The 24,866-nt window shown below is 40.1% G+C and overlaps 2 protein-coding genes across 7 annotated transcripts in view; one reads left to right on the top strand and one right to left on the bottom strand.

Annotated features, from left to right (window-relative positions):
* Positions 1 to 571: 571 nt before the first annotated feature.
* siva1 (SIVA1, apoptosis-inducing factor) lies at positions 572 to 8,647 on the top strand. Its single transcript, XM_052145501.1, has 4 exons — positions 572 to 789; positions 6,298 to 6,498; positions 6,737 to 6,890; positions 8,451 to 8,647. The coding sequence occupies exons 1-4, from the start codon at positions 669 to 671 to the stop codon at positions 8,497 to 8,499; spliced, it is 525 nt and encodes a 174-aa protein (XP_052001461.1). The 5' UTR covers positions 572 to 668; the 3' UTR covers positions 8,500 to 8,647.
* Positions 8,648 to 16,370: 7,723 nt separating this feature from the next.
* zbtb42 (zinc finger and BTB domain containing 42) overlaps positions 16,371 to 24,866 on the bottom strand; it is a 51,945-nt gene continuing 43,449 nt past the window's right edge. Inside the window, exons 1-2 of one of the 6 annotated variants that reach the window (XM_052145482.1) lie at positions 21,789 to 21,928; positions 16,371 to 20,418 (exon numbers count right to left, since the gene is read on the bottom strand). In XM_052145482.1, coding sequence (XP_052001442.1) covers positions 18,895 to 20,403 — 1,509 coding nt within the window. In that variant the 5' untranslated portion in view covers positions 20,404 to 20,418; positions 21,789 to 21,928 and the 3' untranslated portion in view covers positions 16,371 to 18,894. Of the gene's footprint in view, positions 20,419 to 21,053; positions 21,750 to 21,788; positions 21,929 to 24,866 lie in introns of those variants that run through there. The other 5 variants (XM_052145481.1, XM_052145485.1, XM_052145484.1 and 2 more) reach the window with 5 other exon arrangements.

The raw sequence follows: 24,866 nt of genomic DNA, 5'->3' as shown, positions 1-24,866 counted from the left end.
AGATACAGACGGAGAACATTCTGTTTCCTCTGATCTGTGCCAAGATGGTCTGATCTCAATAGGAACACAGTGCCATTAAAACCTCCAGGCAGCACAGAAAACACTATCCGTACATCTGAACTCTGATCCATGAACCAAACCTTGATAAAAGTCAAGTCAGCTAACCAACAAAAAGGAGGTGGGTATCAGTAACAGAGTAAACTATTTTTGGAATATGGTTCTCTTTTGATCTATATGACTAGGCCTGCCCATTAGTTTTGAATGGTGGTGGTGGTGGTAAACTCAAATGTCTGCACTTATTACAGAGTTGGCAACATATTTCCAAAATTAAACGAACAAATAAATAAATAATAATAATCTTGCATAAACACCATGATTTATATAACCAGTTGCTTCCTTAAATAATTGTATGAAGAAAAATAAAAAAAGAAATAGAGCATGAACATCAATGCTTGAGTGTTTTTAGTGTGAAGTCGTTTGTTGTTGTAATACTCGCACTGAACAGCAGGTGGCGGTAATCACGTCCGCGCGCATGTCCGCCGCTGACCAGATATAGAAGAAGCGGACTTGTTAAAGCGCGAACTGGGCACGTGTTTCCTGTGGCGCAGTTTTTATGTTTAGCAAGTTTGTTTGTATTTTACACATTCTTTTTTTTTTACTAAAAAAAAATGCCTAAACGCTCTTATCCGTTCAGCGAGACTTTCTCCTCCCAGTATAAAGTTCATGTTGGGCAGAAAGAGATGAGTAACTATGGCGTGTTCGGACTCCAATACAAACAAGAGATTTACGGTGAGATTAAACAATTGCAGAGTGTGTTCACGGTTAAAAGCAATGTTTGTAGAAATATCAATCGCCTGTTTGATCTGTAATCACCTGTCTGTTTTAAAATCTGCATATTCGAAGTGGTCGATAAAATCCGTGTGGGATATTTAAAAATATAATTAATTACCACTGTATTTTATTAGCATTATAGTTACTACCTTTTGTCAATTACCAGATTTTTAATCAATGTAATTATTCAACGTGATCTACAGTGTTGGGTGTAATCATTACGAAGCAATTAATTCACGTGATAATGGAAAAAGTAAGGGATTACTCAGGTTTTTCAGTAATTTAATTAGTTACTTCTGATGGAATTGTGTTAAATACTGCATAGATTATTGTGCAATTCTATATAAAACAATAGTGGATTTAAAATCGAAATTTAACGTCTTATGTTAATATTTTTATTTTATTTAACGCTGCCCCTTTAAATTCTTTGGCCAGTTCATGAATAATTAATTTAAAAGTATTAAAAGAACAATTTCATGTCTATTATTGTATTTTTCATCTGGTTGAAGTTGATCAGGGTTTTACAAAGTAATAAGTAATGCAGTTACTTTTCACAAAGAGTAATTGGTACAGTAATGTAATTACACTGTAGATGTATTTACTAGTTTGTAATCTGTGGTCGGATTATTTAATTATGCTACAGTGCAAAAGAATAGGAGGAAACTAGTTTAAATAGATTAAAATACAGTGGGTACGGAAAGTATTCAGACCCCCTTAAATTTTTCACTCTTTGTTATATTGCAGCCATTTGCTAAAATCATTTAAGTTCATTTTTTTTCCTCATTATTGTACACACAGCACCCCATATTGACAGAAAAACACAGAATTGTTGACATTTTTGCACATTTATTAAAAAAGAAAAGCTGAAATATCACATGGTCCTAAGTATTCAGACCCTTTGCTGTGACACTCATATATTTAACTCAGGTGCTGTCCATTTCTTCTGATCATCCTTGAGATGGTTCTACACCTTCATTTGAGTCCAGCTGTGTTTGAGTATACTGATTTGGACTTGATTAGGAAAGCCACACACCTGTCTATATAAGACCTTACAGCTCACAGTGCATGTCAGAGCAAATGAGAATCATGAGGTCAAAGGAACTGCCTGAAGAGCTCAGAGACAGAGTTGTGGCAAGGCACAGATCTGGCCAAGGTTACAAAAACATTTCTGCTGCCCTTAAGGTTCATAAGAGCACAGTGGCCTCCATAATCCTTAAATGGAAGACGTTTGAGACGACCAGAACCCTTCCTAGAGCTGGCCGTCCGGCCAAACTGAGCTATCGGGGGAGAAGAGCCTTGGTGAGAGAGGTAAAGAAGAACCCAAAGATCACTGTGGCTGAGCTCCAGAGATGCAGTCGGGAGATGGGAGAAAGTTGTAGTAAATCAACCATCACTGCAGCCATCCACCAGTCGGGGCTTTATGGCAGAGTGGCCCGACGGAAGCCTCTCCTCAGTGCAAGACACATGAAAGCCCGCATGGAGTTTGCTAAAAAACACCTGAAGGACTCCAAGATGGTGATAAATAAGATTCTCTGGTCTGATGAGACCAAGATGAGAACTTTTGGCCTTAATTCTAAGCGGTATGTGTGGAGATAACCAGGCACTGCTCATCACCTGTCCAATACAGTCTCAACAGTGAAGCATGGTGGTGGCAGCATCATGCTGTGGGGGTGTTTTTCAGCTGCAGGGACAGGACGACTGGTTGCAATCGAGGGAAAGATGAATGCGGCCAAGTACAGGGATATCCTGGACTGAAAACCTTCTCCAGAGTGCTCTGGACCTCAGACTGGGCCGAAGGTTCACCTTCCAACAAGACAATGACCCTAAGCACACCGCTAAAATAATGAAGGAGTGGCTTCACAACAACTCCGTGACTGTTCTTGAATGGCCCAGCCAGAGCCCTGACTTAAACCCAATTGAGCATCTCTGGAGAGACCTGAAAATGGCTGTCCACCAACGTTTACCATCCAACATGACAGAACTGGAGAGGATCTGCAAGGAGGAATGGCAGAGGATACCCAAATCCAGATGTGAAAAACTTGCTGCATCTTTCCCAAAAAGACTCATGGCTGTATTAGATCAAAAGGGTGCTTCTACTAAATACTGAACAAAGGGTCTGAATACTTAGGACCATGTGATATTTCAGCTTTTCTTTTTTAATAAATGTGCAAAAATGTCAACAATTCTGTGTTTTTCTGTCAATATGGGGTGCTGTGTGTACAATAATGAGGAAAAAAAATGAACTTAAATTATTTTAGCAAATGGCTGCAATATAACAAAGAGTGAAAAATTTAAGGGGGTCTGAATACTTTCCGTACCCACTGTATATAATAGTAAGTTGTATATTGCTTATTAATATCCATTAACAATTACCATAAATAAACTCGTGCATTTGCGAACAGTCCCGCTGTGATCTCCGCAGTGTTGGATAAGTTACTCTAAAAGAGTAATTAATTACATATTCTACAGTGTAATTGGATTACTTATTACTAATTACTTTCTAAAACCCTGATCAACCTCAACAAATGAAAAATACAAGGATAGACATGAAACTGTTCTTTTAATACTTTCAAATTAATTATTCATGAGCTGGCCAAAGATTAAGTGTGCAGCGTTAAATTTGAAAATACAATTTAACATTTTAGATGTTACATTTTGATGTAAAATACGCTTGTTTTATGTAGAACTGTTCTCGAGTCTATAGAGTATTTAATACAATTAAATATCAGAAGTAACTAATTCAATGAAAAAGTAATTTACAGTAATTAATTACTTGGCAATGCATTACACCCAACACTGGAACTGAGCGTGGCCATTTATCAAGCTATGCGATAAATATTAGCCTACAAAACAAGTTTAAATTATGTCTCTCATTCAGCCGGTCAACAGATCCTCTTTCATGATGACTGATTCACCAGTGCACCAGTTCAGACGGGTTCAATTAGGGGTGTATTTGTTCAGCAGGAATGATATGCAAGATAAGTTGGCGTTGACGACTCGCCTACTGCAACTACCGTGCTGTCCCGAGTGGTCTCTCCACTAACAGCGGGACGATGTCCCAGCACAGTCAATGAAAGTTCACTCCATGGAATTACATTTCTTTTGTCACCACTTTGTCCACTGGGCATTTTAACGGATTTGGACTTTGCCCGCATGTCGTCTCTTATTTTTCTCCCCTGAACCTGTACCGTTGTGCGCTGGACACAACCTGGGAAGTTCCGCGAAACTAACTTGTTTGGCCCAAGGGTAATGGGTGGGCCAAAAGCCATTGACCATTGGTCTCAAGAAAGCCGCTAGGAGGCATGACGGAGCCCCGGAAGTGACCGTAGGAACGCAAGCTGGCCCTGGCACGCACTAGCACGCCCTCATTTGCCCCGATAGTGGAAACGCGGCTATTGGTTTGAAAGACAGCGGTGCCAGTGAGCGCAAAATGAGTCCGTGCGTGGACGTGAACGAGAACGATTAGTTCAGAAAGACAGAATCGTTCACGTATGAAACATCACTACGGTAAACTCTAATTAGCCCCAATCATGTGACCACAGACGTTGTTCTGGAAACGTTGTGTTGCTAAAACGTTTTGTTAAATGGTCTCTTTTTAGAGATATCCGTTTTATCGATTAATCTATGTGATGTCTTTGTTCAATAATTCATATAAAGAACTGTGAGCCGAGACGTCATTCAAAATAAGAGTCCTGGGTGTGTTTCAGGCTCGTTTAAAGTCCGATGTTATTTGGGGATTTTGGTTGAACAAACTGCGTTTTTATTTAATTTTTTTATTAGGGATGCACCGAAATGAAAATTCTGGACCGAAAACGAAAATCCAGGATGCACTTGGCCGAAAACCGAAATTTGTACCTATTTAAAAAAAAAAAAAAAATGTTGTGTATAATTGTATTAATTTTATACTTTTTCATTAATTTCATGAATTTAATGAATCTGAATTGAAAAACTACAAACCAATAAAATAAATCACACTTTTATTGAAAGTAACACACCAAAATTGGACAAAAAATATATTAAAACTATAAATATTATTCTTCATTCAATTCTGTAAAAATCTAATTTTACAGATTTTATTAACAATTATCCAAATAATGTAAAGTTTTAGAAAACTATTATATGCAAAACAACAGTCAAGTAATGAACTTAGCTAACATCTTTCAAAAAGTTTTAATATGCAACAGTAATTTTAATTAAAACAAAAAGGCAGAACACAGAATGGCAGAGGGCCTCTATTCCACTGATCTATAACTATATATATAACTATATATATATATATATAGATATGATATAGATATACAGATATAGCTATACATATATCTAGATATAGATATGTAATAGCATCGTATGTACACACTTTAAGTGAACATTATTGTGCAAAACAACAGTAATTGAACTCAACCTCAACTGTAAACGACAGATGTATCCTCAAGTGAAGAACAAGTGTAATGTAATTGCTATACACATCATATTGGACCGCTTTCTATTTAAGTACAAGTGACCGGTTTCTCTTCAAGAACAAAAGTTGCTAAACGTTCTGACAGTCTCTCCTGTCTGAAAGCTCATCAAGAACATGAGATGCTGCACTGAACAGTCTCTCACTCTCTGTGCTGGTGCTTGGGCAGATAAATACCTGTGCGCAATCCGTGCAAGCAAAGGAAAGCGGTGTTTGTTTATGCGACCGTAGTCAAGGGGATTGTTTATGCGACCGTAGTCAAGGGGATTGTTTATGCGACCGTAGTCAAGGGGATTGTTTATGCGACCGTAGTCAAGGGGATTGTTTATGCGACCGTAGTCAAGGGGATTGTTTATGCGACCGTAGTCAAGGGGATTGTTTATGCGACCGTAGTCAAGGGGATTGCTGCTTCTGGCGTAGTTCCACTATACGTCTCAAGTTGTGGTGTAGCTGCTCTAGTTGTGGCACTGCTGTGGATCGGGGCGCTTTCCTGTAGAATCTCTTGCTGTACTGTGTGTGTGTGTGTGTGTGTGTGTGTGTGTGTGCGCGCGCGTGTGTGTGTGTGTGTGTGTGTGTGTGTGTATATATATCTCTTGAAAGTTCTGCTGAACAAACACTGCAGATCGCATATTTGATGTCCTTATCAGAAACTTTGAAGAATTTCCACACCGCTGACATGATCGCCTTTGTTGGGTAGCGCTGTGATAAGGGCTAGATCGATCCAGAGTGAAATCTGAGCACTGAGGGGCGGGGCGAGGAGGTATTTTCGGCTCATATTTTCGGCCTTTTTTCTCTTTCGGCCAAAGACCGAAAGTGCCATTTTCGACGGCTGAAATTTCGGTGCATCCCTATTTTTTTATACTTAACCACCAATTTAATGGCTGTTTTCAGCATTTTTCTCCATATTGTTTATCGGTGTTGCCAAAATCCACTTGGTTGAACTCTATTAGCTTTACAGTGACACACTATCCTCATTTTATTAAGTGCATTTTGTTTTTGCTTTTAATCAGAAAAGACCAAAAACCTGCTCTTCAGTGGAACTAAAGCGGTGATGAGTCGAATCTGGAATGTGGACGGAGAGAAGGGATCAAATGTTCAAGTGTCCGATCCGACCGCTGTACCGTCATCGGTCTCTGGACATCAGACGCTCCTCAAAGGACAGACGCTCATCGGCGCTGATGGAAGATTAAAGAAGACGAACGCCGTTTCGGGTAAATCTATGAGATCGCTTGAGGTCCGGGTCACCTGCGGTCTATGAGCAATTATTTTTAATAATACTCTGTCCTTGTAAACCCCAGAATTGACCATTTACCGACACTGTTTTGTCCCCATAATGGTGTAGTTGATGGGCTCTAACTAGCTTGGTATTGACCCGTTGGTACAAGCGCTTTGTGATGTCACTTCCTGCTCTGTCTGTGATGACTTGTGTTGTAATAACTCCGTGTTCAGGTCCGGCAGCAGCGACTACAGCGTGTTGTGTATGTCAGAGGGTTTCCGGTTCGAGGAGTCCGTGTGCGCAGTGCGAGCGTCCTGCGTGTCCTGCATGCACCCAACAGTGCAACAGCTGCTCCAATCACTGCTGCTCATTATGTGCCGTTACAGAGTGAGTGAACATGAACATATACACGCACTTAACCCTCCTATGGCGTTGAAAAATGGCGCCTCCCTTTGGTATTCACGGTCATTTTTGACCGAAAGGTTTTGATGTGTAACCTTTTTTTTTTGTACTGCTAGAGGTGTAGTCCAGACCACTATGATCTTGACCATAAGCCCAGACCAAGACTGCGTTGATATGGTCTCAAGAGGTCCTGACCATAAGCCCAGACCAAGACTGCCTTTATAAGGTCTCAAGAGGTCCTGACCATAAGCCCAGACCAAGACTGCCTTTATAAGGTCTCAAGAGGTCCTGACCATAAGCCCAGACCAAGACTGCCTTTATAAGGTCTCAAGAGGTCCTGACCATAAGCCCAGACCAAGACTGCCTTTATAAGGTCTCAAGAGGTCCTGACCATAAGCCCAGACCAAGACTGCGTTGATATGGTCTTGAGAGGTCCTGACCATAAGCCCAGACCAAGACTGCGTTGATATGGTCTTGAGAGGTCCTGACCATAAGCCCAGACCAAGACTGTGTTTATATGATCTTGAGAGGTCCTGACCATAAGCCCAGACCAAGACTGCGTTTATATGGTCTCAAGAGGTCCTGACCATAGGTCCAGACCAAGACTGCGTTTTATATGGTCTTGAGAGGTCCTGACCATAAGCCCAGACCAAGACTGCCTTTATATGGTCTCAAGAGGTCCTGACCATAGGTCCAGACCACGACTGCGTTTTATATGGTCTTGAGAGGTCCTGACCATAAGTCCAGACCAAGACTGTGTTTATATGGTCTTGAGAGGTCCTGACCATAAGCCCAGACCAAGACTGCGTTTATATGGTCTCGAGAGGTCCTGACCATAAGCCCAGACCAAGACTGCGTTTATATGGTCTCGAGAGGTCCTGACCATAAGCCCGGACCAAGACTGCGTTTATATGGTCTCGAGAGGTCCTGACCATAAGCCCGGACCAAGACTGCGTTTATATGGTCTCGAGAGGTCCTGACCATAAGCCCAGACCAAGACTGCGTTTATATGGTCTCGAGAGGTCCTGACCATAAGCCCAGACCAAGACTGCGTTTATATGGTCTCGAGAGGTCCTGACCATAAGCCCAGACCAAGACTGCGTTTATATGGTCTCGAGAGGTCCTGACCATAAGCCCAGACCAAGACTGCGTTTATATGGTCTCAAGAGGTCCTGACCATAAGCCCAGACCAAGACTGCGTTTATATGGTCTCAAGAGGTCCTGACCATAAGCCCAGACCAAGACTGCGTTTATATGGTCTCAAGAGGTCCTGACCATAAGCCCAGACCAAGACTGCGTTTATATGGTCTCGAGAGGTCCTGACCATAAGCCCAGACCAAGACTGTGTTTATATGGTCTCAAGAGGTCCTGAGACAGGACTCCCAACTCTTTTGCCATTGATGGTTTACGTGCTTTAAATGTCTAGTTTAAAGGACCTCTTCACTATATATTACCCAAATAAATTTGAACTTTCCTGTTTTGTTGAACCGTATCTCTTGTGCTCGAACGGTTGTGAAATGACTCGTATGTTTGTTCTGTTCACAGTTACAGCGAGCGTTACGACCGAGTCCTGTGCTTGAACTGCTCGTCCTGATATACGCGTGCATTGATGGATGACTGTCGGAGACATTATTTTAATGCATTACCAATGATATGTAAATGAGATTACTATTTTATATACGCTTACATTGTTTCTTACTCCCCACTTGTGTACTTAATGACTGTTGAAATAAATACTTGACCTTGATGATTTGCAAATTGTGTCTTATTATTTAGTGAAAGGGCTTTAAAATATCTTATAAAATATTATGGTGAATCAATTAGTTATAATTTATTTGGCAGGTTTTCTGAACCCCGGCGGTCTCTTTTACTCTGTGTTTACAGTTTAATATGGTTTGAGGAAGTCTTAACCGTATCCCCCCACCAGAGGGCAGCAGCTCAATATAATTCATTCATGTCCAGCTGTCTGGGGTTTGTTTGGACTGTTTACAGTAAGAGCAAACTTGGGATCATTGATCAACTTTGACTTTTCTTTATATTAAAATGAGCCCTCGTGAATACTTGGAGGATTTACACACTTTTGGTTTGGAGAAACTGGACTCCATAGTACTACTGCACTGTTTTGTACATTAATCATTGTAGTACCATGATATTATTTGAGGTACCTTGGAGTAGTAAAGTAAACCGAATGAGTTAACCTTGCTCCCTATTTAGTGCATGACTTAACTGCATAGATAGCTATAGGATGCTCCCTTGCTCCCTATTTAGTGCATGACTTAACTGCATAGAGAGCTATAGGATGCTCCCTTGCTCCCTATTAAGTGCATGACTTAACTGCATAGAGAGCTATATAATGCTCCCTTGCTCCCTATTTAGTGCATGACTTAACTGCATAGGGAGCTATATGATGATCCCTATTTAGTGCATGAATTAACTGCATAGAGAGCTATAGGATGCTCCCTTGCTCCCTATTTAGTGCATGACTTAACTGCATAGAGAGCTATAGGATGCTCCCTTGCTCCCTATTTAGTGCATGACTTAACTGCATAGAGAGCTATAGGATGCTCCCTATTTAGTGCATGACTTAACTGCATAGGGAGCTATATGATGATCCCTATTTAGTGCATGAATTAACTGCATAGAGAGCTATAGGATGTTCCCTTGCTCCCTATTTAGTGCATGACTTAACTGCATAGATAGCTATAGGATGCTCCCTTGCTCCCTATTTAGTGCATGACTTAACTGCATAGAGAGCTATAGGATGCTCCCTTGCTCCCTATTAAGTGCATGACTTAACTGCATAGAGAGCTATATAATGCTCCCTTGCTCCCTATTTAGTGCATGACTTAACTGCATAGGGAGCTATATGATGATCCCTATTTAGTGCATGAATTAACTGCATAGAGAGCTATAGGATGCTCCCTTGCTCCCTATTTAGTGCATGACTTAACTGCATAGAGAGCTATAGGATGCTCCCTTGCTCCCTATTTAGTGCATGACTTAACTGCATAGAGAGCTATAGGATGCTCCCTATTTAGTGCATGACTTAACTGCATAGGGAGCTATATGATGATCCCTATTTAGTGCATGAATTAACTGCATAGAGAGCTATAGGATGCTCCCTTGCTCCCTATTAAGTGCATGACTTAACTGCATAGAGAGCTATAGGATGCTCCCTTGCTCCCTATTTAGTGCATGACTTAACTGCATAGAGAGCTATAGGATGCTCCCTTGCTCCCTATTTAGTGCATGACTTAACTGCATAGAGAGCTATAGGATGCTCCCTTGCTCCCTATTTAGTGCATGACTTAACTGCATAGAGAGCTATAGGATGCTCCCTTGCTCCCTATTTAGTGCATGACTTAACTGCATAGAGAGCTATAGGATGCTCCCTTGCTCCCTATTTAGTGAACGACTTAACTGCATAGAGAGCTATAGGATGCTCCCTTGCTCCCTATTTAGTGCATGACTTAACTGCATAGAGAGCTATAGGATGCTCCCTATTTAGTGCATGACTTAACTGCATAGGGAGCTATATGATGATCCCTATTTAGTGCATGACTTAACTGCATAGAGAACTATAGGATGCTCCCTTGCTCCCTATTTAGTGCATGACTTAACTGCATAGAGAACTATAGGATGCTCCCTTGCTCCCTATTAAGTGCATGACTTAACTGCATAGAGAGCTATAGGATGCTCCCTTGCTCCCTATTTAGTGCATGACTTAACTGCATAGAGAGCTATAGGATGCTCCCTTGCTCCCTATTTAGTGCATGACTTAACTGCATAGAGAGCTATAGGATGCTCCCTTGCTCCCTATTTAGTGCATGACTTAACTGCATAGAGAGCTATAGGATGCTCCCTTGCTCCCTATTTAGTGCATGACTTAACTGCATAGAGAGCTATAGGATGCTCCCTTGCTCCCTATTTAGTGAACGACTTAACTGCATAGAGAGCTATAGGATGCTCCCTTGCTCCCTATTTAGTGCATGACTTAACTGCATAGAGAGCTATAGGATGCTCCCTATTTAGTGCATGACTTAACTGCATAGGGAGCTATATGATGATCCCTATTTAGTGCATGAATTAACTGCATAGAGAGCTATAGGATGCTCCCTTGCTCCCTATTTAGTGCATGACTTAACTGCATAGAGAGCTATAGGATGCGTCCTTGCTCCCTATTTAGTGCATGACTTAACTGCATAGAGAGCTATAGGATGCTCCCTTGCTCCCTATTTAGTGCATGACTTAACTGCATAGAGAGCTATAGGATGCTCCCTTGCTCCCTATTATGTGCATGACTTAACTGCATAGAGAGCTATAGGATGCTCCCTTGCTCCCTATTTAGTGCATGACTTAACTGCATAGAGCTATTGGATGCTCCCTTGCTCCCTATTTAGTGCATGACTTAACTGCATAGAGAGCTATAGGATGCTCCCTTGCTCCCTATTTAGTGCAGTACTTAACCTCCAGTGTGCTGTCTGTCTGCACTGGTCTCAGAACAGTTTGAAATGTACGTTATTTTCATCATAACTCCATATAAAGCCTCTGAAAGACACATTTATCAGTTTGTGATAAACAGTGAATATAGGATATTTTAAGGAAAATGAGCCTGTAGTCCACATACGTGGTCATTGTGTTTAACAGCGCGGCGTTTCACGATAAATCGCTCAAATGTTAAAAATGTCACATCAGATGAAACTGGAGACTCGAATCTTTTGACTCAAACAGGTTTCAGTGTAAAAACTTAATGAGGTTTCTCACCAGATGTAGTTTTGTTGCCGTTTCTCCCAAAGACAAACTCCGCTGTGGTCAGCGCCATGTTGTTTGGCCACATGACTCATGAAAGTTTAACCCTTTACTGACAGCACAGAGTCTCCTGAACTGTTTTAAATGTTCTGTATAACTAATATATGAGATATGTGTAACAAGTAATGTAATTAATAGCCCTTAAGTAACTGTAATCTGATTACAAGTATTTTCAAGTGAATGTATTACATTACTTTGACTTAAAAGGTAATTAGATTCCAGTATTTAATTTCTATTCAGATTACTCAGTGCTAAATCTGATCTGTACCTCTGTCTCTTCACTTATATGGTGATGTGCTTTTGTTTGTGGTCTGTGCAGCTGTTGGGCCGTTTCTTCATAAGGGTTTTACTGTAAAAGGTCACAGCCGCGACTTCCGAGGAGGCTCCTCTTTCCCTGCGACACATGCCAGGGGTCCCTGAAGGCCCGACGGGCCCCGCTGACTCCTGGACGGACTTAAGTCCAGGCGTGTGGCTCCGTATCCACCCCCCATTAGTACAGGAACAGCTGTGCACAGACAGTCCTGCCTCGCTGATGTCAACACTATAAATACACGTGCGTTGAAGTGAAGGGGTGACAGCTGTGCGGACAAACACCTCCTCTGCTCCTCCATGAGCTCATATACAACACAAGACAGGGCGATGCTTGGCCAGGAGTTACTAATAAACGTTATCAGGAAAGACAGACGCTCATGGAGCGGTGACGGAGTCAAAAAAATCACGAGTCAGAAACCAAGTAGATATTAGGCCATATCAGATAGCTCATTGCTTTGTGGTTGCTAGGGTGTTCTGAATGGTTGTTAAGGTGTCGTGGTGAGGGAGGAGTTACGTGAAGTTTAACAACTACCCAGATAGCAGGCGTACATCTCCAAAATGTCTGTTTAAGAGCGTTTCATCTGGAAAGCATCTCATTAACATCTGCTTAACATCTTAAAAAGATCAAATTTACAAACAGACTAAATCATGAACGTCTCAAAGACATCCGAGACACAACTGATGACAAACGTCTCGTAGACCTATCCCAGCAAACATGGAACGTTCCCCTTAGGTTATTTTTTTTAGGAACCAATTCCTAACGTTCTAGGAACGTTCTCTCTGTTTTTTTGTTTTTTATAACCATAAACTAACGTTCCCAGAACGTTGCAGGGAGGTTTTTGTGACAACCTAACAGGAACGTTCACTAATTATTTTAAGGTTTTATAACCATAAACTAACATTCCCAGAACGTTGCAGGAAGGTTTTTGTGACAACCTAACAGGAACGTTCACTAATTATTTTAAGGTTTTATAACCATAAACGTTCCCAGAACGTTGCAGGGAGGTTTTTGTGACAACCTAACAGGAACGTTCACTAATTATTTTAAGGTTTTATAACCATAAACTAACGTTCCCAGAACGTTGCAGGAAGGTTTTTGTGACAACCTAACAGGAACGTTCACTAATTATTTTAAGGTTTTATAACCATAAACTAACGTTCCCAGAACGTTGCAGGAAGGTTTTTGTGACAACCTAACAGGAACTTAAATAGAACGTTCACTAATTATTTTAAGGTTTTATAACCATAAACTAACGTTCCCAGAACGTTGCAGGGAGGTTTTTGTGACAACCTAACAGGAACGTTCACTAATTATTGTTAGGTTTTATAACCATAAACTAACGTTCCCAGAACGTTGCAGGGAGGTTTTTTTTGTGGGAAAACCTTAAAATAGCTTATATACCATGATATTTACATAATATATCAAAATACAGGTGTATATTATCATCACTGTATCATGGTTCTGTAACAGCAGGCTCATTTTAATTATATTTATTTATGAGAAGACACTGAGAAACTTAATATCATGTTACATGAATATAGTAATCAATCATCAAGACAAAAGTAGGCTACTATGGTATTCCCATCCGATACATCCCTGTACCATAGTAACATCATTTTAAGAAGACACAAAGGTCTCGCCTCTGACAGAGCATTGCTTATTTTCGTGTGTGTGTGTGTGTGGTTGAATCTCTCCTTTTCAAGTGTGACCACCTGTCTTTTGTTGTGAGGTAAATAAATAAATAAACATGGCAAGGCACCAGATGTCCCTGGCCGTCCGTTCAGGGGTCAAGGTCTCCCACCGCTGGCCTTGCGAGGTGAAGACATCCAAGTTTCAACTTCACTTCTCCTACAAAGAATTCCTGTCACCTGGGAATACATGCAAATGTGCTCGCTGTGGTAAAATGGAAATTACATGAAGGTTTTTGATAAGCGAGGGCAAAACGCACATCTAATTAAGTCCAAAAGGAGACAACATGCTTATCAAAGAGAACAACCAGTCATGGAATTTAAATTGGACATCAAAATGAGCAAAATGGTTTATCATACAAAACTAAACAACAAAATATCCTTCATATGAAACAGTTCAATGACAATTCTCTTTATTTACTCATCCTCATGTCATTCCAAACCCATATAACAGACTCACATTTTATTACACACACACACGTCTATTGTTTAAGGAGCCCCTCAGAGGACAGGGCGGGAATTTGTTTTCCGAAATAGTTTTTCGTGACCTCAAAATAAATTTACCATCGTTTTACTACAGTAACAATATTTTAACCATAATATTGGTAGTGAAACCAAAGTAATAATGCAGAAAAATGTAAACTATGGTAGTAAAAATAATAATTGTGTGTGCATTATGATTTTACTATGCAAATACAATAGTTTAACTATGGTGTTACTATAGTAATGTTGTGGTAACACAAATGCAAAACTTATTGTGAGAGAACCCAAAACTCAATGCGAAGGAATGCAACACGTATTGTGAAGGAACGCAAAATATATTGGGAGGGAACCCAAAACTATTGTGAAGGAACGCAAAACTTATTGTAAAGGAACGCAAAACTTATTGTAAAGGAACGCAAAACTTATTGTAAAGGAACGCAAAACTTATTGAGAAGGAACGCAAAATATATTGGGAGGGAACCCAAAACTATTGTGAAGGAACGCAAAACGTATTGTGAAGGAACGCAAAACGTATTGTGAAGGAACGCAAAACGTATTGTGAAGGAACGCAAAACTTATTGTTAAGGAACGCAAAACTTATTGTTAAGGAACGCAAAACTTATTGTTAAGGAACGCAAAACTTATTGTAAAGGAACGCAAAACTTATTGAGAGGGAACGCAAAACTATTGTGAAGGAACGCAAAACTTATTGGGAGGGAACCCAAAACTTATTGTGAAGAAACGCAAAACCATTGTGAAGGAACGCAAAACTTATTGGGAGGGAACCCAAAACTTATTGTGAAGAAACGCAAAACCATTGTGAAGGAACGCAAAACTTATTGTGAAGGAACGCAAAACCATTGTGAAGGAACGCAAAACTTATTGTAAAGGAACGCAAAACCATTGTGAAGGAACGCAAAACTTATTGTGAAGAAACGCAAAACCATTGTGAAGGAACGCAAAACTATTGTGAAGGAACGCAAAACTTATTGTAAAGGAACGCAAAAATTATTGTAAAGGAACGCAAAACTTATTGTAAAGGAACGCAAAACTTATTGAGAGGGAACGCAAAACTATTGTGAAGGAACGCAAAACTTATTGTGAAGAAACGCAAAACCATTGTGAAGGAACGCAAAACTTATTGTGAAGGAACGCAGAATTGTTTTACCCGTTATCTGCGGCCGTATCAGAACAGACCTGCGACACATTTTTGGATGGTGACCCACCAGCTGAGATCCACTGGTTTAGAAGTTTACAGTTGAATAGTTGTGACAAAGAGTTCATCACAGACTAGTCAAACAACAATTTGTATTCATGTCTAAACGACCCATAACACCCTTATTTACACGTCATTCTCTCTCTAAACCGGTCTAAACCGTTGCATCTTGGTTAGATGAACGTCAAGGCAGAACTTGAGAGGTGCTGCGGACAATAGACACACTAAACGACTACCTCCAAACAAAAGAGTGGGACGGGGCCGGGGGTATCTGGAGGGGTAGATGGGGGTCGTTCTCTCTCAGAGCGTGTGGTCTGGATGGGGGAGGGTTCAGAGAATCGCATCGAGCAGCTGGATTTCTTTAGATGTGCAGATGGAGAATAATTAGGATCCCAGTCGCTGAGAATGAGACCGGTGAATTGGCTTTGAGATCGTGAATTAGTTGCGCATTTTTTCTCCCGACTCCAGCATCACTTGTTTGTTTGCTCGGTATGCAAATGAGCGTCCCGTATAGAAAGGTGTTTTTTTTAATTAAGGAAACAGTGAATGTGAAGTTGTGCAGAAGTCAATAGGATGATAAAGTATGGATTATAAAAATGAGTCACTCTAAAAATGTCCACGATCTTTTAAGATTGAAAAGGATTTAAATTCCTTGATACGTTTCTTTGTTTATAATTGTACATTTGTAAAATGCATCAAGTCGAGCATCATGGAGTGGTGGTGGCGTAGTGGTCTAAAGCACATAACTGGTAATCTGGTAATCAGGAGGTTGCTGGTTTGATCCCCACAGCCACCACCATTGTGTCCTTGAGTAAGACACTTAACTCCAGGTTACTCCGGGGGGATTGTCCCTGTAATAAGTGCTCTGTATAATACATTGGTACTCAGGAGGTTGCTGGTTTGATCCCCACAGTCACCACCATTGTGTCCTTGAGTAAGACACTTAACTCCAGGTTGCTCCGGGGGGATTGTCCCTGTAATAAGTGCTCTGTAAGTCACTTTGGATAAAAGCATCTGCCAAATGCATAAATGTAAATGTATCATTTCAAAAGACAAACACAACGATTCCACAGAAAAGGTTGTTTAATCTATTCTTATTTGAAATAAAGATGAAAGATTGTCACATTTTCACAGCACAAACACAAAAGGTCAAATGTGCCCAAAGAAAGCAAACAAACACACAAACAAAATGCCAGAAAATCTAAATAAATTACCAAAGAAGCAAGTTCAGATCGAACAGATTGTCATCTACATTCACTAACAATGAATCATTTGTTTCCTATAAAATATGTTTTATATCAAAAACGTATATTACATATAATGGCACTTCTACAAAGTCTAGTAAAAAGTTCTCACTTAGTATCGTTCAAGTCGAAATTCTGATATAGTACAGTAACATTTTGCACAAGAAACAAATCAATAAATATGACTTCTGATTATACAATTTCACAGTTTGAACCTTTAGAAGACATTTATCCAGGTGTCATACGGCTGTTGTGCCGCAGACTGAACTGAGAACTGTGTCAATATCGGCAGCACAATCCCAAAAAAATGAGTCACATGACCCGTCCTGTACCTCACATGCCTCTGAAGTATATAAATGTTCATTATTGCATTCATATATGTTGGCTTTTACGGATGTTGACGGCTTAAGTATGTAAAGACCCACCATGAGTAAATATATTGCGACAGGTGCAATTAATGCGCGGTTGAACGACAGCATGTGTCATCACTGTACATACTGTAACGAGTATGTAAATAAGAGAGAAACTCCCAACATTTCGGCATGTTCTCTCAAAAACAGAGAATTTGCAAATATCTTTAATAATATCTTCTAAATTACCGGCCTGTGAAATCTTGTTTTGTGCAACAAAATCATCGTTCACGGTGCAAGCATGCAGCAGTCCAGTGCACAAACTTAATTGCATCATTGAAAACAGATAATCAATGCACGTGTTGATGCATATGTGGTTTTACATGCCGACAACCCCAAAAAAAACATATATATATCTATCTATATATGCATGCTTATTTTTAAGATTTACACATTTAAATTTCATAACACAAATACCCAAAAAAAATGTAATAAAAAATTTTAATAATCAAATTCTAAGTGTTTAACTAAATTAATACTACTTTAAAAACTGTATAAAAGATGACAATTCAGTTCGTTATGAAATTGAAATAGGTAAATCTTAAAATGACCGAGCGCACATCCCGCCGTTTAGGACGGTTCCTCGAGAAATGTCTCGGACAAACGTCGCTGCGTCATTTCATACGTTTCACATTTACCGTTACAGTATCTCTCGACTCCCGCTGTAACGGCACGGTTAGTTGATCTCGTTAAACAACGACAAACGTCGTCGTCGTCTCGGCTACAATCGGAAGACTCAGACTCTCCAGTTAACAGGAAGCGTCGCAGCTTTAACGAGACCTCAGTCGTACTAAAGTCCAAATGAAAATGTGACCATGATCTTATAAATAAAATACATTTTTTTTAAATTTTTTAAAATAAATATACAGTTAGAAATAGCAGCCTACAGTATATCAGTGTCGTCTCTAGAAACTATGTTCAAAGGAAGTGCTTGTTAGCATCGGTGAAGTCAAACTTCATTTACGATGGCTTATCTACACGAGATGATACATCCAGATCGGCACATGCGGCGATCGATTCTCCCAACCAGCACGGTACGTTCTCTACTTTAAAATGTCTACAGTAAACCCTGAACCAGAAAGAACAAACTAATAAATAACTCTAATCAAGTTTTCTCAGGACTGATAAACATACAGCAGTAAGCGTTACTATACAAACGTACACGTTTCTTCATCTCGACTTCTTCAATCCACTGACAACATGAAATAATGAAAAGGAAACATTGTCTCAGAGGTTCAAGCCATTCTGACCTTAAAGTTCCCCTGAAATCCAAACGGAGTCAAACTGTTCAACCATGTTTACAGAGAAGAGAAACAACAGAGACGTGTTCCAGTGAAACCAGTAGAACCACTAGCACTAGCGGAATCAGTGTTAACTCGTCCTTCATTTGTCTTTAAGTTATTATTAAGGAAAACTGAAGTAGGACTTTAACAGGCAATGTCACTTATAACGACGCCAAGTGCAGAACTGATACATTTTAATGACAAAACCCTTCGTTAGATCCACTTAAAAACATAAATCACACCATCAGATTCCCCTAAAATCTCAAAAACAGAGTATAACTGAATAAATTAAATATGCATTTGTTTACTTCAAGAACAGTTAAATTGAGGACATACAGAAAGACTTCAAGCTTCTCTGTGAAGGGGTCAAATTTGAATCATTTTTATATTAGACGGAAATCCGTGTCTCTGCCAAACGCTAAATACTGGATTGTTATTACTAGTAACAATATATTATTTGAGTACGTTTATTGTTTTTATATCAAAGGACGTGATTAAATACTTCATTGCAATGAGTTTAATGAAGCCACAGTGTTTGAGTGACTATCCAATCGTGAGGGTTTTCACGAGGCCGCAGTGAAACTTCCGGATGTGCCGGTACAGGTCCCCAGACTGCGTGAAGCGTCGCTCGCACCACTTGCACGCGTGCGGCTTCTCGCGCGTGTGCACGACGGCGTGCCGACTCAAGTTGTGCGAGTACTGGAAGCTCTTTCCGCATTGGCCGCACGTGTAGGGCTTCTCGCCGGAGTGCGTGCGCTCGTGCCGCTTTAGCGTGTACATGCAGGAGAACGTCTTGCCGCACTGCGAGCACGTCGGCACGGATCCGTCGGGCGAGAGTTTGGAACGCACCCCGTCTTTCTCGCGGAAGTGCGAGCTGAGGTGCAACTGCAACACGTGCGGGCTCGGGAAGACTTTGCTGCAGAGCGGACACACGCACACTTGCTGGCCGCCGGATAACAGAACGCCGCTGGACGTCGAGATGTCCGAGGACGCCAGATCGTCTTCGTCTTCCCCCTCGCTGTCTCCGAGCAACCGGCCGGGGGGAGGCCCCTCCTCGCGCCGGCCCTCCCCCTCCATCAGGTCGTCGTCCGCGTTCGGGCCGTTGTTGCCGGGGAAGAGGGCAGCGAACCCTGTCACCACTGAGTTCCTGGCGCTATTCCCAAAGCGCCGGCTCACGGGGCTCACGGGCTCGCCGTCCTCCTGCTCTGACAGAAAGTCGTGTTCGTCTTTAACAAGTGGCTCCGTGGCCTGCTGCTGGCTGTCGAGGGCCAGCTGTCCCGAGAGGAAGGAGGGGTGGAAGCCGTCTCGGCTCGACAGAGGCTTGAAAGACAAATCCAAAGCGCAGTCCATGTCATCCACCGCCCGGGACCTCTGGGACAAGCCGATGGCTGAACTCCTGACATCAGCTTTTGTTTTTCCAGCTGTTTGGACACAAGGGTCGCCCTCTGCTGACACATAATTGACACCTACAAGGTCCGGGGACCCGCCAGGGTGACCGTTCGCCTTCTGCACGGGCCTATCACAATCTGTGACAGCAGGGCTCGCGTCACCGTTGTCCATGTCACAGTTGTCTGCCGTGGCAGCTCTCTGGGGGGCCTGCGGCGCGTGCCAGCGCGCTTCAGCACAATTTCCCTTATCCAAACCGCTCGTGACCATCCCATCTCCGATCTTCTCATCCAGGAAGCTCAGGTCCTTGTCCTTTAACTTTCCTTTGCACACTTTCACAATGTCGTACATGTGCAGGTAGCTGGCGGCGGCCAAGACGTCCTCGATGGGCAACGAGCTGAATTCCAGTTTGCCCTCATACATAAATTCAAGAAGCAAGCCGAAAGCTGGCGCCGTCACAATGTCGCTGTTCAGAAGCACAACGTCCCTTTTGTCCAGCTGATCCCTGTAGAAGAGGTGGAAGTACATACTGCAGGAGGCCAGAACGGCCCGGTGCGCTCTGAATTGAGTCTCTCCGACGAGGACGGTGCAGTCACAGAGGAAACCTTGATGCCTCTGCTGACTCAGGCACTGCAGCAACTGCCGGCTATGGTCTGGGAACTCCATTCTTATTTCTGTGACCTGCCGGAAAACAGGAAAAACTGGATGTTAAATAAACGCCGGGCAGCCATTCAGACCTAATGACGCATCTACAAGCCAGTGGAGACAAACAAAAGCAAACCCAACCCCACTGCACACTACATTAAAAAACCCAAACCGTTTGTCTTATTAGTGCTCTTGCAGTGCACAACTATATTAACTGTCGTACAATCACTGCTGTCCTTTCACTGGCCACTTAAGACAACTTTATTCTCATAGAAACACTAACACCGGTCTTAATTAAGAGTAAAGACATAACGACACATCTAAAGGCCAGACAAACAAAAGTAAATCAACCCCTGTGCATACCAGTAAACATATGTAAACAAAACCAAACATGCATTGTGGCAATGTGTAGCTACAGCTTATAAACTGAAACACATTGTAACATTTTATACACCTAGAAACCATCACCATGACGACACCTTCCAATAGAACCCAATTGCAAAGTATCGTTGCACATCTAAAGCAACTGTCAAAATGAACACGTTACCATAGTTTCACTGTAAATGTAACAACTTCCATCTCTTGTGTCATTCATGCGGCTACAGTTTATCAGAGAACTCAACAAAGGAACAGTTCAAACTCTTAAAAGCAGGCACAAATACAAAACATACCTTATTATATGAGTGTTTAGAGAAGTTGGTCTTTAGTTTGAGCGCTTCCTTTCAAACAGCAGCATTGAATGAGTAAATCCAGTCATGCACAAACAAAACCTTCATAAAACATGACACACATCAGAAACTGAAGCATAAGAACACTTCCACAGCACCAGCAGACCAAACGCAAGTCTCTATCTCGAGTCCATGTGAGCAGAATGAGAGAGAGTGTGTGTGTGTGTGTGTGTGTGTGTGTGTGTGTGTGTGTGTGTGTGTGTGTGTAGTCAGCTGCTCTGACATCAGCTTCTTACCTCCAGCTGTGTCTTTATGCCATATGTTCCTCGGAAGCCACAAAGTTCCCACTAATGCACGTTAACACTGTTATAATGATAACACGATCCCTTAAAACGACAGAAAGTTGTTCAAACACAAACAAGCGCATAACAAGATACTTTATTTTAAACCAGACAGCAGCGAACTTTTGATGAATGAGCCGATATGAAAAACTTTTACGCGTCTTTAATCGCTTGAAACTGCGCCTGAGCTTATGTTAAACATTTCGGGAGGTAACGTGTTGATACTACACAAAGAGAGCAACTAAACGCCATTAATAGAGCTCGTGAATCGCTGCAGTGTAAAGGTGAGGAGCGCAGCGGCGGAACTCGGACAGTGTCGCGATCAAACACGCCGCTCGCGCTGATGAAACAATGTATCAAACACTGAATGGAAGTTCACATCAAAGCTCATACTCACTTACGCACACTCACACGGACTGATGTGTCCTCAGATGTTCTGACGGGCTTTCATGGTGTGTGTGTCCAGATGTTGGCGTCTGTGTTTCTGTTCCTCGGTTGTATTTTCGAGCCCGTGCGCATGAAGCGGGAGCGTGTGTGTGTGTGTCTCAAGCAGGTTGTTAATGGTCCAGTCTCGCGATAACACCAGTGTAATGTACTTCAGCACACACTCACACTGGGGCAGTAAGTAGCAGTGTTCACTTAAAACACAGCTTTGTTTGAGTGTACTAATTGCAGTCTAAAAAATTAATAAAATAAAAAATATATATAAATAATATCAACCTTTATGCTTTAATCGTTTATGGTTATGAGTTAATAAAATAAATAAATAAATAATTACAAATATATATACATTTATATATATATATATATATATATATATATATATATATATATATATATATATATATATATATATATATATATATATATAATTTTATTTTATTAGCCTATATATACATATATAATATCAACCTTTATGCTTTAATCGTTTATGGTTATGGGTTAATAATTTTTTTTTTTTAAAAAACATACCATGCATTGATGTTGCAAGGTAAAATAAAGTGTATAATTTGTATCTTTTTTCCAACTTAGGGTTTACTGTATAAATTGTAATATCAGTCTTAATTGTTTATGCATTAGTTTGTGGGTTCATTTTAAAACTATGCAACAAAAATGAAAAATAAAATTAAGTAAACTCAACCATGTCTACTTTTCAAAAACAAAAATGTGACCATAGTAACCATAATGTTCATAAACCAAAAATACCATAATTAATACAATCGTTCATCCTACAGTTCATCATAAATCACAATGCAGGATTTTATTCAAACAGTGTTAGAAATTTGTATTTTAATTAATTTTAGTTTTACCACTGTAAAAAAATAAAAAAAATAAAAAAACGGTAAAATTTACGGTAAATTACCGGCAGCTTTTACCGTAAAAAACACGGTGATGCAATTTTGATGCCTGTATATTTTACACCTCATTACATTTATGTTATTAAATTATATAAACTTGATACACTAACATTCAGAAACTTTAAAAATCAACTTTTCACTTTATAACAAAAATAAATACCAAATTTTCAAGAAGAGTGACTCACAAACACCATCAGGGTAACACAAGTGAAATAATGCAATAACACATCAAATATAACAAACATAACTGATATTAAAAATATTAAAAATAAGAAGAAACACAAGTTATCTGATCAAATATAATGAAATGGGATGCTTCACGCAGGGAATTCTGGGAACACCTGATTATTGTTATAAACTTTAACAATAATTTACCGTAATAATTTACCATAAAAGTACAAGTACTCTCTTATTAAAGATAATATACATTTGTACTGTTAATTCTACAGTAAAATGATACTTTTTACATCTAAAAACATAATTTTTTACAACATTTTACCGTAAAATTGCATGTATTGTCTTTTTACCGTATATTAAAGGTAAATACCCATTAAACAATTGAAGTTATTTTTTTTTACTGTAGCATTTTTACAGTCATTTACTGTTAAAATTACAGCCATTTTTGAAAGATGTTATTTTATATATATATATACAGTATATTATCTGCTTTTAAAAAGGTAAAGAAGAGGTCAAAGGATGAGCTTGAGTTTGACCGTGTGTGTGTGAGATTTCTATAATAGTTTATTTTAGACAAATATATCGAAACAACGATGCAAAGACATCAGGTGTCTTTTAAACACGATGTGCTGAACACACAAGGCCCAAAATATGCCGAGACACGTACAAAGACAAAGTAAAGAGGAACGTATTAAACTAAAGATCATCAGTATTAAGGACATCCTCTTTCTCCAGAAAATGAAGCATTTGTTGAGTTGCGGAAGTTCGATTTAAGAGTCAAAGCTGCGACCGTCCCCACAAACCCGTCCAGCCTAAATGCGTTCCCCTCATTCAGTACATTTCGGTGTGTGATTAGAGGGCTTTTGAGACACTTCCCCCTCCGTCTGTCGCCATTGTTGATGCATCGACGTGTCGTGTGCTCACAGAGACTTCATCTCAGTACGTTTGGATATACTTTAGGACATGCTAATGTCGTAGCACTCTTGATTAGTGTCTGTTAGCTGCATGTGTGGGATTGAATGCATGGGAATTACAGAAGCATGCAGCAGGTTTCACACATTTCGTAAAGCTGCAGAGCAACATTGTTAGATGCTATTTTAGGATTTGTGTTGGGTATGAACAGTCGAACTGTTGTTGATCCTTCAAGCGCTCTGCAGACGTGATCTGCAGCTGTTCGGCATGTGTCCTCTGCAACAGTTTGGGTCACCTTTTACCCAATCTCCAGCTGTCCAACGCTTGAAAGGGGCATTTAAAGCCTCTCTAAAGGGCTGGCCTTTACAATACTCGGGGTTTTGTGTTTCTCTTGTGTTAAAGTGCAGATCGCAGTGGAAGTGGACTGGGGTTTATTACTGGTTTATTTAATATGCATTTTAATTTTCTTGGCATTTACTAATATTCTTTATTATTACTGTAATCAGATTTAATAGCATTAATAAAACCAGTTCATTTGAAAACCAGTTTCCACAAGAAATGCATTTTTAATATATCTCAAATAACATTTTTACAGTGTACAATCTAATGCATATTTTATACATTACAAAAGTAAAGAAAGTCATTTTAACGGTAAAAGACTGTAAAAATGCTACTGTAATAATTTTTTTATTTGGATAACGGGTGCTTACCTTAAAATATACGGTAAAAAATTATAATACATTTAATGTGACAAAACATACAAAAATGATATTTTTTAGTTGTAAAATGAATAATTTTACTGTTTAATTAACGGTAAAAGACTGTAAAAATGCTACAGTAATAATTTTTTTTTATTTGGATAACGGGTGCTTACCTTAAAATATACGGTAATAAATTATAATACATTTAATGTGACAAAACATACAAAAATGATGTTTTTTAGTTGTAAAATGTATAATTTTACTGTATAATTAACGGTAAAAGACTGTAAAAATGCTACTGTAATTTTTTTTTTATTTGGATAACGG

Source organism: Xyrauchen texanus, chromosome 16 (assembly GCF_025860055.1).
Source record: "Xyrauchen texanus isolate HMW12.3.18 chromosome 16, RBS_HiC_50CHRs, whole genome shotgun sequence".
NCBI classification, from domain to species: Eukaryota; Metazoa; Chordata; class Actinopteri; order Cypriniformes; family Catostomidae; genus Xyrauchen; species Xyrauchen texanus.
Note: the sequence above shows the minus strand (reverse complement) of the source record. Positions and strands in the feature narration are given on the sequence as shown.